Source organism: Rhinatrema bivittatum, chromosome 5 (assembly GCF_901001135.1).
Source record: "Rhinatrema bivittatum chromosome 5, aRhiBiv1.1, whole genome shotgun sequence".
Classification (NCBI taxonomy): Eukaryota; Metazoa; Chordata; class Amphibia; order Gymnophiona; family Rhinatrematidae; genus Rhinatrema; species Rhinatrema bivittatum.
Window position 1 is genome coordinate 385,621,087 of NC_042619.1, and position 16,530 is coordinate 385,637,616.

Here is a 16,530-nt window from a genome sequence, read left to right on the forward strand (position 1 = left end):
CTCAGGCTTTCTGCTTTGGATATATTTAAAGTTTTTACTGTGAGTTTTTGCCTTTATGGCAAACTTTTTTCAAATTCTCTTAGCCTGTCTTACATTTAGCTTGCCAATGCTTATGCATTATCTAATTTTCTTCTGTTGGATCCTTCTTCCAATTTTTGAATGAAGATCTTTTGGCTAAAATAGCTTCTTTCACCTCCCCTTTTAACCATGCCAGTAATCGCTTTGCCTTCTTACCACTTTTTTTAATGTGTGGAATAGATCTGGATTGTGCTTCTAGGATGGTATTTTTTAACAATGACCACACCTCTTGCACACTTTTTACCTTTGTAGCTGTTCCTTTCAGTTTCCTTCTAACAAGTTTTCTCATTTTATCAAAGTTTCCCTTTTGAAAGTTTAGCATGAGAGCCATATATTTGCTTACTTCCCCCTTCCAGTCATTAATTCAAATTTGATCATATTATGATCACTATTGCCAAGCGGCCCCACCACTGTTACCTCTCTCACCAAATCCTGTTCTCCACTGAGAATTAGATCTAAAATTGTTCCCTCTCTTGTTGGTTCCTAAACCAGTTGCTCCATAAAAATATCATTTATTCCATCCAGGAACTTTATATCTCTCGCATGTACCGATGATACATTTACCCAGTCAATATTGGGGTAATTGAAGTCTCCCATTATTACCGCACTACCAATTTGGTTAGCTTCCCTAATTTCTCTTAGCATTTCACTGTCACTCACCATCTTGACCAGGTAGACGGTAGTATACTCCTATCACTGTAGTCTTCCCCGACACACAAGGAATTTCTACCCATAATGATTCAATTATGCATTTATTCTCATGCAGGATGTTTATACTGTTGGACTCTGCCATCCCTGACACAAAGCACCACACCACCTCCCGGGTGCTCCATTGTGATATAATTTGTACCCCGGTATAGCACTGTTCCATTGATTGTCCTCCTTCCACCATGTCTATGAGATGCCAATTAAGTCTCATCATTCACTGCTATACATTCTAATTCTCCCATCTTACTACTTAGACTTCTGGCATTAGCATACAAACAAGTCAAAGTTTGTTTTTTTGTTTGTGTTTTCATTCTGCTTTTTAATTGATAGGGATAAGTTAGAATTTTTTAGCTCAGGTGAGTTTTTAGTTGCAGGCACTTGGACTACTTTTCTTATTATTGGAACTTCACTGTCGGGATCATTAGTATTTTTTTTTGTTCAAATAGTTTCTTATAGTGACTCTGTTTAACTGTTACAATGTATCTTGTCTTCCAACATCCAGTTTTATGTAAACCGGTGTGATATTTTAAATCAAATATCGATATAGAAAAATAAATAAATAAATAAATTAGTATCCTTTGAAAATACCTCTCTCCGAACCATGAGCTGCTGAGCGACTGTCGTCTTTCCCCTTTGTTTTAGTTTAAAAGCTGCTCTATCTCCTTTTTAAAGGTTAGCGCCAGCAGTCTGGTTCCACCCTGGTTAAGGTGGAGCCCATCCCTTTGGAAGAGACTCACCCCTTCCCCAAAAGGTTCCCCAGTTCCTAACAATACTGAATCCCTCTTCCTTGCACCATCGTCTCATCCACACATTGAGACTCCGGAGCTCTGCCTGCTTCCGGTTACCTGCGCGTGGAACAGGGAGCATTTCAGAGAATGCTACCCTGGAGGTTCTGGATTTAAGCTTTCTACCTAAGAGCCTAGAACCTCCCTCCCATATTTTCCTATGTTGTTGGTGCCCACATGTACCACGACAGCCGGCTCCTCCCCAGCACTGTCTAAAATCCTATCTAGGTGACGCGTGAGGTCCACCACCTTCGCACCAGGTAGGCATGTTACCAGGCGATCCTCACAGCCACCCAGCTGTCTACATTCTTAATTGAATCACCAACTATCAGGCCGATACAGTACACTGCGCTCCGGTGGAGCGCACTATTAACCCGCATTTGGACGCGCGTTTTCGTCGCGCTAGCTTTACTCCTTATTCAGTAAGGGGTAATAGCACGTCGAAAACATGCGTCCAACCCCCCCGAAACTAATAACACCTGCAACATGCAAATTAGTTATTCCCGCGCGATATGGAAAGTAAAATGTACAGCCAAGCTGCACATTTTACTTTCAGAAATTAGCGCCTACCCAAAGGTAGGCAATAATTTCTGCCGGCGCTGGGGAAGTGCACAGAAAAGCAGTAAACTGCTTTTCTGTGCACCTTCTGACAATATCATGGTGATATTGTCGAAGGCCCCAAAAGTAAAAAAAAAAAAAAAAAAAAAAGTAAAAATAAAAAAAAAAGTAAAAATTATAAATCGGCCTACGGGTTGGAAGATGGACGCTCAATTGTGCCAGCGTCCATTTTCCTAACCCGTGGCTGTCAGCGGGTTTGAGAACAGATGCCAGCAAAATTGAGCGTCGGCTGTCAAACCCGCTGACAGCCGCCATTCCTGTCAAAAAGGAGGCGCTAGGGAAGTGCTAGTGTCCCTAGTGCCTCCTTTTACTGCGGGCCCTAATTTGCATAGGCCACCCTCATGAATCGCGCGCCCAGGAGAGTGGCCTGTGCATGCGCCGGGAGAGCAGGTGCTCGCCGGCTCTCCCGCATGTTTTTCTGAATCGGCCTGTATGATGGCCGACCTAACCCTTCCCTCCTGGGCATAGGCCTTGGGGAGATATCCTCAGTGCGAAAGGACAATGCATCACCTGGAGAGCAGGTCCTTGCTACAGGATCCTTTCCTGCTGCACCAGGTTGATGCTCTCCAATCATGAGTGACTCACTGCTCTCTTGATTAACAATTGTTGGTTCCTAATCAAACCAAATCACACTACCTCAACACCTTTCCAAGGTGAGTAACTGAACTGAAGTTTTCCTAGCCTATTTCTAGCTTCTGGCTACTTTTTTGGTTTTTTTTTTAATACAAATACTCAGTTCTGCTTACTAGCTGCCTTACAGACATTTATAAATAAACACACTAACTACTGCTTACTAGCTTCTAGGGATGTGCAGAGCAAAATTTTATGTTCATATTTTTTATGTCCGAAAGGGGGTCCCACTTGCGGCCAATATGGACATAAAAAAAATCCAATGAGTTGGGTATATGTACATATGTGCAAAAAAAAAATTTAAACCCCCTCACCCTCCTTAATCCCCCCCCCAGACTTACCACAACTCCCTGGTGATCGAGCGAGGAGTGAGGACGTCATTTCTGCAATCCTTGGCGAGAAGCATGTGACGTCGGTGGCACGTCGAGTGACGCGGCGTCACGTGATTCCCGGCTCGTTCACGCCGGACGGCTCGTTCGGCCCAAAAAGAACTTTTGGCCAGCTTGGGGGGGCCTCCTGACCCCCTCAAGCTGGCCAAAAGTTCTTTTTGGGCCGAACGAGCCGTCCGGCGCGAACGAGCCGGGAATCACGTGACGCCGGCGTCACTCGACGTGCCGCCGACGTCACATGCTTCTCGCCAAGGATTGCAGAAATGGCGTCCTCACTCCTCGCTCCATCACCAGGGAGTTGTGGTAAGTCGGGGGGGGGGATTAAGGAGGGTGAGGGGGTTTATATTTTTATTTTGGCTCAACAATCGCGATTTCCCACATATCGAACATATCTATGTTCGATATGTGGGAAATCTGATCGTTTATGTCGAATCAATTTTTTAAGTAAAAAAAAAATATGAGTTGCGTTTTACTAATGCGGTCAATCCGAATGCACACCCCTACTAGCTTCTTTACTGACTATTTAAAAATACAAACACACAAACACACTAAATAATATTCCCAAATAGTTAACTTTGCCCTTTTAAAAAAGACAATGTCCCAAGCAGAAACTTACTGATTCCTTTTAGCCACCAGCAAGGTGATCTTCTCCTCTCAGTGCTCCCACTGGAATGTGAGTTACTGAGCTCTTCCCTTGCAATATATAATGTACTTCTGAGGTAAATTAGTGCAAAACAATCCCTTCGGAGATTTACACTACAGTTAGTTGTCCTGAGTGACTTATTGCTATTCTGATTAACAAATAATGGTACCTAATCAAATCAAACACAACCTTAACACTTCAGTTAGTCAGCCAAACTGCGTCGCCCGCAGAGAACCATCTCTTCTAACACAGGTCAAAGCTAAAGCACTGGCAAGAGAGGCCCTCAGCCCACCCCAGCAAATGAGAACCCAGCACCAATTTCTGTGGCACGATGTCTCTCAGAGCCAATCGAGGGTAAGGACATGGAAGCACTGGCATATTGGGCACAAATATCCATAGTCTGGCCAAAGTGGCACACTACACACTAAACACTGTTCCCAGTGAGCGGGTCTTCCCAGTGGGGTGTGGATAGCAAGCAAAAATTGTTTAGTTTCTCATGTTTCTTGAGAATAGTTTTCTTTTCTTTTTTTTTTTTTAAGTTTTGTGGGGTTTTTCTTCTTTTGTTGTGCTTTAGGGAATAGTGTGCACTATTTGCAAAGAGCGCACACTAGAGGCAGCTAAAGTTCCCCGAAAAAGGTAGTTCTAGCATAAAAAAAAAAGTTTCCATCACCCCCCCCCCCCAATCCCACAACATTTCCCTTTTGTTTCATAAATAGCCCTCCTACCAACCTCCCCCCCCCCCCCCCCCCCAACTTACCAAAATCATTCTGGTGGTCTTGTGAAGGCAGGGGAGCTACCCCTTTACTCCCAGACATGGCAGCATTCATTAAAAAAAAAAAAACCATAGCCACCCTTTGTCCCTATCATGTGACAGGGGCTACCCACTAGCAGCGGGAAGCCCTGTCACATGATAGGGACAAAGAGCATCCAGCACCAGTTTTTCAGAATGTTGCTGACTGGCTCTTTGCATGAATGGGTGAGAGAGAGAGTGTGTGTGTGGGGGGGGGGGGTATAAGAGAGGAGGTGAATATGGGTGGGTGAGAGAGAGAGAATGAGAACCTGTGTGTGCGCCCCCCACCCTCTCCCCTCCCTTCCTGTCTGCCTGCTAATCCATGACAATCTCAGGGCATCTGACAAGCCAAAGTTACCAGGTATGGAAAGCGGGGAATTCTTTTTAAAATCCTGACTAGTTTTATTTATTTGATATTATATGCCTGTTTTGAAATATTTTATGGGTTTTTTTGGAACATTTGCATATAAGTTTTTTTTAACTATTTGATGTTATTCTGTTTGTTAATTGTGTTGAATTACTTTTTTCCTTTCACCTATGGGGGCTATACTTGCCACTTTAACTGTCTCTCCCCCTACTCACGGAGTTTTAAGGGAGACTCCCCTATCCCTGCTCATGGAACTCCAGCCCCCAGCTACAACAAGCATCAGGCAGCAATGTGGCCCTGTTTAAAAAAAAATAAGTATTTGCCCAATCCTGCCCTACATAATCAAATGCAAACGCAAACATATTCTGCCTGGGTTCCTTAATGTATTTGCACAGCTGGCCTGCATAGAAGAGAATTACATCAAAAGGGCCTCCAAGATACGTTTGTCATTAATTTCTTAGACTAAGCTAAAAGAGCAGCCTACACTGCCCACCCCGTTTATGTTTTCGTACAAGTCCTCCTTCTAGCACCAAGTCATATTTCAATTGTATTTTCATGCCTTCTCCGATCTCGGCAGCCTACTGTGTCTGTGTATCATTTGGAAAAGACGCTAATTGCTTTATCGATTGCATCTTGCAGCAGTCTCCTGATTCTACCAATTGCAAAGCAAGACAGTTTGCTGGAGAAAGACATCATGTTCAGAGATTCAGGAAAGGCTTTATGCAAGCAGCACTCGCAAGACAATACCTCTGAAAATATCACTGTGAATGGCAGCGCCAAGCTTGAACAGGTACTGTGATGAGATTTTCAAGGACAGGGAAAATGATTTGCTCTACATCTGACAACAAGAATAGCTATTTTTCCAAGGCAGTCGCTACTAATATTAATGTTGAGCTACCTGAGTTGTAAGACTTTCAGCAATTCTATTCCATGATGCTTTTTGCTCAGCAATATGATGCATATGTTTTCTATATAATGCAGTGCATGTTTTCAGTAGTGTCTCAAATACGATGCCTCTAAAGATCTGTGTGGTATGCATTCAATACCAGCTACTATTTCATCTAGAGGTCTGTTTAGTAACGGGCGTTAGGCTTACTGCGTGCAGAAGTGTGTATATTAACTCCTGCATGACCTAATGCCCAATCTACTAAAGAAGGTAACGTGTTAAGGAGGTGATTTTCAAAAGGATTTACGCACATAAAATTGGGCTTTACACATGTAAATGGAAGTTTGAAAATTGCTACTTTTCATGGTGCTGAATTGTCAAAAGGTTTTTACGCGCATAAATGGGGTTTTGAAAATTCCTTTGATATATGCTACTGTAACATGCATAACTCCTATAAAAATTACCCCTTTAATTTGCACGTGTATTAGACTTAATATGCATCTTCAAAGTACATGGGGTAAAGAATCCCCATAATACCAGTTTGCCGCTGGATTTTCAAAGGAAAGTTGTAAGTAACCAACAGAACTTGTTGTCCTTACCATGCCTGTTTTTTGTTTGTTTCTTTGTTTAAACCTGTTTCTTCTTGGTTCCCCTTTGAAAGGGGAACTGATTTTTGTATTCATGAATGATCCCACCACTAGACCTGCTTTTTTTTTTTTAGGGAAATCAAATGTATAAGGCCACGCATTCAGTGGGGTAAAACCAAGATTAAATTACTCAGTCCTGAGCCTTCTAAGCAGTAAGATTCTAGGGGTGTGCATGAAAAAGATGTTCATTTTGGGATCTTTTTCATTTTATTAATGTCCTTTTTTGTTTTGTTTGCATTAAAGTCAATAGAGAAACAATTGATTCCACCTGACAGTCCAATCGCCCTTCCCCTCCACTCCACATTATCCAGTCTGCACCCTTCCTCCTACAATCACTAAGCAGGAAGAGGTATCCCTCACTATGTCCTAAGCACCTGCAGTGGTCTTGAGCCTGCCGCCTCCTCTGGTGCTCCGTGGCCCAGTCCGGTGAGTTCATGCTGAGCAGCTGCCGTTCAGCCTGTGCTGGCAGGCCCATGCCGACTCTGACTGACCAGGCCGATGATCCTCTAGGCAGGGTCACAGCTGAAACAGCTGATGGCATCCAGTCCACTGGAGGGGAGGGGAGGGGGGGGAGGTCAACATCTGTTTATGGTTGGAATAAAATGATAGTTAAATTTTGAACCAAAAACAAGATTAAAAATCTGGAAATAAACAAATGGAAAATTATACTGTGCCACACCTCCTAGGCTGTATATGCCTTTTAGCCCATAGAATTTCTATGTATCCCTTTATCAGGGGTTTGTCTGTTCCTCTAGGTCCATAAAAATATTTCTTTGTTGGGGGCTGATCTTGCATCTTTCCCCCTTCTTCCTGCACTTCCCCGGGAGTGAGCGCTTTCTGTGGGGGAAGAGGAAATCCACTGTGGCCCAGGTGATGGAGTGCCCCTCCTGCTGCGTGTGTATCTTTCTGGTGAAGTGTTCTCTTCAAGTATAGACAGACTGGACTCAGACTGGGGGTTCACATTTACTGATTATTTCCAAAAGGTCAATCGCTGTCCCACAAACATTTAACAAATGGTGTCCATCTTTCCAGTTCCTGGGGGAGGGGGTTTGCCTCTGCTTACTCATCTGTGCGGCAGCCCAGTGGAGGGGGAATCCTAGGGGGAGTGTTTTTGACGCGCTATTACCCTTTACTAAATAAGGGGTAAGTGCGTCCAAACGCAGTACTGTATCGGCCTGTTAGTCTGCACTGAAGCCTAGTTTGCACAGAAACCAGGCCTTATCAAAACCTTGCAGTCCTGAATCAGCTAAACTTTCAGGCAAGCCTATGAAGTACAAGCTGAGCATGATTTTTTGTGTTCTCCAACTAGTCCTCTGTTTCTTTAGTTGCCACTTCATCTTACTCAACCCGGTGAAGTGGAGGCTGATGACAGCACAGCTGTGACCCCTTCCAGTTTCTTGTAGCTCTTCTCAAATTTTACTTCCAGCACTGCCACTGCTGCGGCAGTGGCAGTGGCAGTGCAGCAGTGGCAGACTTCAGATACCCTTGTCCGCCACCATTTTGAGATCAGTTGGAGTGTTTTTGTCCTCCTTGTCTTTTTGTGTGTGTGTGTAGCAAGAGGATATTACTAGGCAGACTTTGCACAAGCAGGACAGTCAAAGCTTCCAAAATAATAATAATAAAAAAAAACCTCGCTGCCTCAAAGCTTAGGCAAAAGAAGATATTAAGGGATGATGCAGTGAGACGGCACTCAGAGCAGCAAGCTTGTGCATCTTGCTAGGGTCAAAGCATCATGTGATCTCCCCCTATAAGTGTCTTTTAAAATAGCAGCTTATGCATGCAAATGTCGATCCCTCTTCAGAGTGCCCCTACACCATACATTTTTGCGCGTGTATATGTGCGCACATAAGCAAAAATATGCCTGTATGTTTGTTTATAAATAGCATGCACACAAGAGGTTGCTACATATGCACATATTTGCTAATTTTTATGCACACCACTCTTTGAAAATTCACCCCTTAAGCTTGATCATTTTCTTGGCACCTGGCTGGGACTATTATTGATCTCAGCAGGGCCAGGCTGAGGACTTCAATAACCCATCCAATCTGCACTGACCCATGTTGTATGAGTGGAAATGACTTGAAAATTATCCTCAATAGGAAAAGCAGAATTTAAGGAATAAACAATAGAAATGAATTTAAAACCATTTCTAGGCAGGCTAAAACAGAAAAAGGACTTTGAAAAATATATTGCTGGATACCATTAAAGCATATTTATGCTCCTTACAATGTTTGAAAATCAATATCTTAAAAAGAGTGGTGGATACAAAGTTTAACAATAGAATAGGTGGAGATAAAAAAAAACAAACAAACCCAATATCAGAATTCAAGAAAATATGGAATAAGCACAGATACGTTTTTGCAGGGAAGTCAGTGCAATGCTGGAGGTATTGCAACAGGATGAGATAATAAGCAGACAAGATGGACAGTGTCATCTTTATCTGCCATCATATTTTAATTTCTAAGAGATAATCCCTTTGTGTGGTAAGCTGATAGTACTTTTTTTCCTTTGTTAAACTTGTACAAGGTGATATATAATTTATTACTTAATTTATTTGTACCAACTAGGGTGTATTCTAAGAGAATGCTTAGCACTGTTGGCAGTGACAATCATAGGGGTGAATTTTCAAACCTGCATGCAGGCGTACATGTGCGCGCGCTACCCGGCGCGTGCACACGTATGCCCGATTTTATAATATGGCGCGCATGTTATAAAATCGGGGGTCGGTGCGCAAGGGGGTGCAATGTAATGCACCGTGTGCACGCCGATGCCCACGGGCTTCCCCCGTTCCCTTCCCCTCCCCCCAGCCCTACTCTAACCCCCCCCCATCAAAAAAAAATGTTTGTTATGGGCTGGATTTTAAAAGCTCTACGCACGTAGATCTTTTATAAAGGCCCGGCGACGAGCGTAAAGCCCCGGGACGCATCTAAGTCCCGAGCCTTTACTAAAGGGGAGGTGCGGGGGTGGGGCCAGAGGCCACAGACACAGCGGTCATTTGCCACCGTCGGAGCATCGCGTGCCGGCAGGCTGCTAGCGCACGCAACATGCACCTGCCTCCCGGCTCGGCGCACGTAAGCCACTCTACGCGCGTAAATCCTTGAAAATATGGCCATTAGGGTCTTGCTTTCCAAAGGGCTTGTGTTCATCAAAATCAACTTTGCCATCCTATCTCTGGGTCACTTTAGAAAGCTTGCTCAGATTCAAATGATGAACCTTGCCAGAAATCTATTTGTTTTGACAAAATCTGTAGCAGAATTTGTTGCCATCTGATGCATTTTCACCGATCTGCCACAAATGTTCACGGATTCACAAGACTCCATAGAAAATCAACATAATTATCTGCCAATGTATTTTATCAAGATTTGAACGTCCAGGGCAGTTGGGTGACAAAGCAACATCCCAGATAAGGATTTCTTTTGATGGCCCTTCCTCTTAGGCCTCACATACTTAAAAATGTCTGCTGTGGATTCTAAACCCCACACCCCAATCTCAGCACCCAGGGTGGTCACCCTACTTGCTCACTTCTTGCAATGCCCCTGTGCAACACCCTCTGTTTTAAAAGGTAATTTGGAGGGCTGCTATCTCCAAAAAATAAACAAACAAACAAAAAAATAAAAACAGGGGGGGGGTAAGGGTGTGGCCTGCTTGTTACAGCGGTTGCTACACCTAATTGAGCTGGACGTTCACTTGGATGCAGATTCGGCGCTGCTCTCTAAATTGGTGGTGGGGTGGAGGGGAATTAGGGCTTTAGGGTACTGGAAGCCAATAGTAACAGGTGGGAGAGAGAAAAAGGGGAAAAAATGGATAAAGTGCGTAGCTTGCTGGGCAGACTGGATGGGCCGTTTGGTCGTCTTCTGCCGTCATTTCTATGTTTCTATATATAGTTTTGGGGCATTACAACATGACTAGGAACTGTAGCAAAGTAGAACAGAGACTATGAAATAGAAGAGGTTAATACATGTATTCACCATTATTCATTGCAACAAAATAGATTTAAAAGGTTTTAAATGTAAATGTCCTAATTTTATAGAAATTACATGCAGTATTTTTCTAGAGCAAGCAACTGATTCCTTGAATTAGGTTCTGTTATCTGTTGTATTGTGGGCTAAAAATGAAAAATTGCATTCCTTTTTGCATGAATTCAATATATTTTAAAGTTAATAATCATGTGTAGCAAAAGTAATCATGTATTTAATTTTTCATAAGGATAGATCATGTCATTGCTTAGGCTGTATATTCATTTATTATTAAAACTGATTTATGCATTACTTCACATAATTCATGTTGGAAACATCATACATTTAATAGCAATACGACTTGAAGATGAAGCCTTTCTCATGGGAGAGATGTAGGTTGTTTTTGAACTAATTCAATTTAAAACATACATTCTTAAGACGGATGTACATAAAACTGGATTTTTATGACCTTCAAAATATGCTTGCTCAGATATATAAAATTCAAAAAACCTAAAAGAGAGAAAAAATGTAATTCAACTAAATACCAATCAGTGCTTGTCTTATCAGATCAGTGCTGGATATGCCGGGAGCAGTTAGGAGCTATCTCTTTCTCTCCTGGCAGGATTTATGGGGGTCCGGGAGGGTCATGATATTGTGAGTGCGGGTGGGGAACTTTAAAGATATCAGGATAAGTAGCAAAGTTATCTGACCACACCAGGTCGAATAGCTTTAGTCCTACTCTGATGCTGAGCTAAAATTATCTGGCTAAACTAGCTGGTGGATTAATCTAATATTTGGCTAAGTTAGTCGGATAACTAAATCCCTTCCCGAAATACCCCTGAATGCCTCTTTTTTTTTTTTTTTATCTGGCTAAATTATAGCCAGATAATGAACTGTTTGGTTATAATTTAGCTGGATATGTGGCTAAATATGTTGAATTTGCCATTTAGATAACTTGTGAATTGTCTAAATGCCTTTTAAATATTGACCTCAGAAGAACATACAAGAAAAAGACAATGAAACAACTAAAAGACAAATGCCCGCTGTACCGGCCTCCTCCAGCCCCACCCCCTTGCCCCCCCCCCCCCCCCCAAATAATTCATAAAAGCAACTAAGACACAATGATTTCATTATTGCAATCCTGAACTGAACCATAAAAGTATTCTTTCAAATATGATTTAACTGGATCAGAAAAACACACACCAAAATTTCAGCCCTCACCATAAATATGAGTAAACAAATGTTTTTATTGCTTTCTGAAACATAGTAATTCAGTTCAGTATCCTGATAGGACTGGGGATAGTATTCCACAATGTTGGCCCCATTTAGTGAAGACTCGACCATGAGCTCCATGTAAATAGATTACCCAAAATGACGGGATTTCCAAATGACCTTCATTAGAGGAACACAACAGGCGTGCCACATTACATTGGTCCATGAAGTAATCTCATTGTTAAGTAATTCAAATACAAGCATTACAATGTTATAATTTAATGCATGATTCCACAACTAACCCAGGGTAAGGCTTACAAGAGTAGTGATATATTTTCACAAAGGCCAGTCCTCATCAACATTCTAGTGGCCAAATTCTAAATTATTTGAAGTGCTTTTAGAGTATTAGCTGGCAGGCTTACCTGTAGAGCAGTACAATAATCCATACTAGTTAAGATTAGCACTTGCCAGCTGAGCAAACATACTCAGCAGACAACATTGGTTTAACATTGGTATATGCAAAGCATACACAGTGTGAAAAAGGAAGACCTAATTATATCTTTCACCTGAGCTTTCATAGAAAATTCACGGTCAATAAGAACTCCTAAATTATGAACCACTGGAGAAACAAGAATCTCCAACTTTTCAAATCTGAAATATGAAGGGACATCCTCTAGAGGCAACCTACTCAGGTTCAGAATCTGTTTTATCCAGGTTAATGGTGAGATGGTGATGATTAAGTCATGCTCTATGGGTGAAGGCAACTTTTGTATCAACCAATTCTGAGGAAAACCCTTGTACAGGATTCCCTGAATAAGAAACTGAAGAACTACTAGAAAACTTTTGGAGGATTAGTTAGTATTGTCTTAGCCTCCACTGCAGGGATGGGGGCAGATAGAGGAAATTCAGGAAGAACAGGCAGCTCAGGTAAAGAGCATGCACGATGACCCTAGTATCATTCCTCAGTATCCTCCCTTTATCTCAACTCCAGTAGCAAACTCAGGCCTGGATTTATCAAAATGCACTAAATATCGCCTGTGATAGAAAAAGGGGTGTGTTTTATGGTAATAGGCAGTTTATTGCAATTTGTGCTAATACCTATGTGAAGAGCTAATTTATTGCAACTTTTTCACACTTTGAGATAAGTGCCAGAATGTGGTATTTCCTACATACAACCACTGGGGGGACCATGAGAGAGAGACAGACAGACAGAGAGAACCTAGCCATAATGCCCTAACCCTAGATTGGTATTTATCTCTATGGGAGGCCCACCTAGTAGCTCGAGGTGAGGTTTAGGTATTAGTGTAGGGGTTAGGGGCCACTTTGACATTCAAAGTGAGACGTACGAACAGAACAGTGGTCTCTTGTGAAGATTTGATGACCTTCGGAGTGAGGAAACTCACACAAAGATGAGATTTGTGCAATGTTCTCTCAAACCTAGCTTGATGTTACCCCTAACTCTTCCTCTTTTTCGGATTTGCATCGCACCATACATTATGGTGCTATCGCATGCATTAAAGGCATTTTCCCACGCGTTAAGGGCTCATCGCATGCGTTAACAGTGCTGCTTTTCACATGTGTTAAGCCCTTAACATATGCAAAAACACCTTATAGCATTTTAATAAATGACCCCCTCAGCCCCTAAGGATGAAGAGAAGGGATCATAGAAGAAATCCCTGATCTGGAGAAACTTCAAAGGGAGGGAGAACCCACATTTTGCTCAGTGTATTCACTACATGAAGGATATCAGTCAAGGGAAACAAATAGGCCATCTCGCAAATATCAGGAGATGTTGGCAGTGCTAGTTTGGGGACCACTTCTGCCACTCCAGGTAAAAGCCAGAGGTAAGGGGGTGAAAAGGGGAAGACTTTTCCCCAATCTGGACTCATGGCCCCTTTCAGAAGTCAGGTGGCAGGCTAGCAGCCGCCTTCCATGTGCCAAAACAGCATGGAGGAAATGAGGTGGTGTTCCATAGTACTCTCCCGGGGCAAGGAGAAGTGGAGAACTGATAGCCCTTGTTGACCAGCCCCTGCGAGGTTTTTAAGCATCTACAGCATATGTTAGCCCCCAATGACAAAGTGCCTTCCAGGAGTACATTTAGTAGGAAGGTTATCCTATGCCTTTACAATCAGTGATGAAGTTGCATCTAGACATGGCTGGCTAAGGCAGATGGGAGGAGCATGCATTTCATGAATGACATCTGGACCAATATGAATAATACACATGCTTGCCTCTCCCTGACAGCACACTGATGGAACCTGGCTGAGGCAGGAGTAGGCAGCATAACTAGCAGAGTACAGATGGGCTTTGCTGCACACCCAGTCTCTGGATGGCTCCCATACCTCTTTGAATATTCTATCAGCAATAAGAGAATTGCTGGTAGCTAGACCAGAGGCAAGAGTCTAAACACAGGTTTCCTTGTGTCTGACAATGGGTCAAATATAGTAAATCCAACAAAAAACAGAAACTTCACTCATATTTCACAAAAATTAATATGTGATTACTCCCGGATGTTAAAAATTGGAGGGAAAAAGACCTCAGTACCTCATGCTTGTTCTAACCAGAAACTCCTAAATTTTAATCAAAATAATCATTTTATTAATTTTAAAGGTATGTATTTTTGTATATTCATTTCATGTTTTCTTAAAAATTGCAGCTAATGTTTCACCGTTCGCGGTTTGGTCCGCAGTAGAGAATCATTAGGTGTTGAACTTCGTGACTAAGAAGCAAATGCCTTGACACAGCCATACGGCGAAATGTTAGCTGACGTTGGCTTGGTTTAATAAATGCATACAATGCACTTCTGGCTTACAATCAGCATTATTTAATGCATGGTTTGCATCACTGAAATGAGTGACCACAAGTGAACGGTCCTGGTGCAATTTCATCCAGTCAGATAAGTTAATAAAATGATTATTTTGATTAAAATTTAGGAATTTGGAGGTTGGAGGCTTTTTAAGACTTATAATTGGAAATTACCTCTCAATCGCTGTGTGTTCTGGTTAGAACAAGCATGAGGTGCTGAGGTCTTTTTTTTTTCCTCCAATTTTTAACATCCGGGAGTAATCACATATGAATTTTTGTGAAATATATGAGTGAAGCTTTTGGTTTTTGTTGGGTTTTCATTTGACTTCACATTTACCTTTCAAATATAGTAAAGACAATAGAAGTTGGGGGCTTTCAGGGTATCCATTGTTTTGCACATTCATTGCACCTGGCAGTGAAGGATGCCCTGGGGCTGGGGTCCAAGGACTATGGGAATGTGTTCCTGCAGGAGTTGATAGAAAAATATAGGAAAATAGAAGGACATTTCCATGGAAGTGTGAAGGTGGAGCAACTTCTCTGTGAAAAGCACAAAGGATTTGGGATGCCTCATAAGTGTGTGATTCAAGGTTTTTGCATTCACTGGAATTTCATCCATATGATGCTGCAGAGGTTAGTGGAGCAGCAGTCACCCCTTTCCAGATCCAGTGGAAATGGGCAGGAGCAAGACCCTGTTGTTCCTACCCAGGTCCTGGCACTTTAAAAATGGTCCAAACACCAAGATAATCTAGTAAAAAAAAAAAAGAGGGAAAATAATGCTAAAACCTTCTTATAAATTCAACTTGTTCAATGAAATCAGTATGTACATAGTACGTGAAAAGTGACCTGTCATACGAGGCACTCCCAGCTCAATTGACCTTCATTGTCTTCTCAATAATCATTGGTCTCAGAAATACAGTTCAATTTTTATAGTCTGATTTTTCATTGCAGCAAAAAACAAACAAACCCTTATCTGAATATATCATAACTTCATCTGTTCCACATTAAACAAAATCAGGTTACTGATTCCCTTAATCGTATGATATTGACCAATGATTATTGAGAAGGCAATGATGGATAATTTAGCTGGGAGTGCCTCGTATGGCAGGTCACTCTTTATGCACTATGTACACACTGATTACATTGTACAAGTTGAATTTATTAGAAGGTTTTGTACAATTCAGTAAACTTTAAAAATGGTGCCATCTGCCTGGAGGGCAGTGTCATAATTACATTACTTTGGCGCCTTCCTTTGGTACAGCTGTCACCATTTTATTGGATGGCCATATAAATGTACAGCCTCACAGCAAAATGGCATTGGTCATTCAAGGAGGAGTCAAAGTGATGTCATTTCAGCACTGTATTCTAAAAATGGCTCCATCCATCTAAAGTGTCGAGATCAAGTCAGGTGTGACAGGACTTCACTCCAGCACATTTTCACTGGATCCAGGAAGGGGGGTAAATGGAGACCGAGGTGGGTGCTCTCCAGCCCTGTCAACTACAAAGGGATAGGGCCCTAGCCTTGGTGCCAGACTTTGATCAGGCTGTTGCATTTTTGGCATTTGTAAAAACTGAATTTGCATTCCTAATGAATGATGCTCCTGGCCGTTTACTTTCCAGTTCTCCCTCAACTCCAGTACCACCAGTAGCATCTTCCAGAGAGAGAGGATCCTGTCAGACATCCGTGGTGTGGAAGCACTTTAAAGTGAAGGAGGTTCCATAGTTTGTTTAGTGAATTCACTGTCGTAAGGCCATCCTTTGAGGGGAAAGTGCTGGGGAATCTTACAAACTTCGGTGTACAGCATCATCTGCAGAAATACCACCAGCTAGCACTGGCATCAGGAGAGGACAGCATTACTAGCCTTGTCACCCCCTCTCTGCCGTTTAAAAGCAGAAGCAGCAACAGTCCTTGTGCATTAGGGATGTTAATCGTTTTTTGACGATTTAAAATATCGTCCGATATATTTTAAATCATCAAAAATCGTTAGAGCCGCGATACAATAACAATTCCCCCGATTT

The 16,530-nt window shown here is 42.2% G+C and overlaps 1 protein-coding gene across 1 annotated transcript in view; it reads left to right on the forward strand.

The window, feature by feature from the left end:
- The window catches only part of LOC115092484 (unconventional myosin-XVI-like), a 334,559-nt gene that overhangs the window by 217,366 nt on the left and 100,663 nt on the right, over positions 1-16,530 (forward strand). Inside the window, exon 10 of the mRNA XM_029603324.1 lies at positions 5,648-5,798. Coding sequence (XP_029459184.1) covers positions 5,648-5,798 — 151 coding nt within the window. The remainder of the gene's footprint in view (positions 1-5,647; positions 5,799-16,530) is intronic.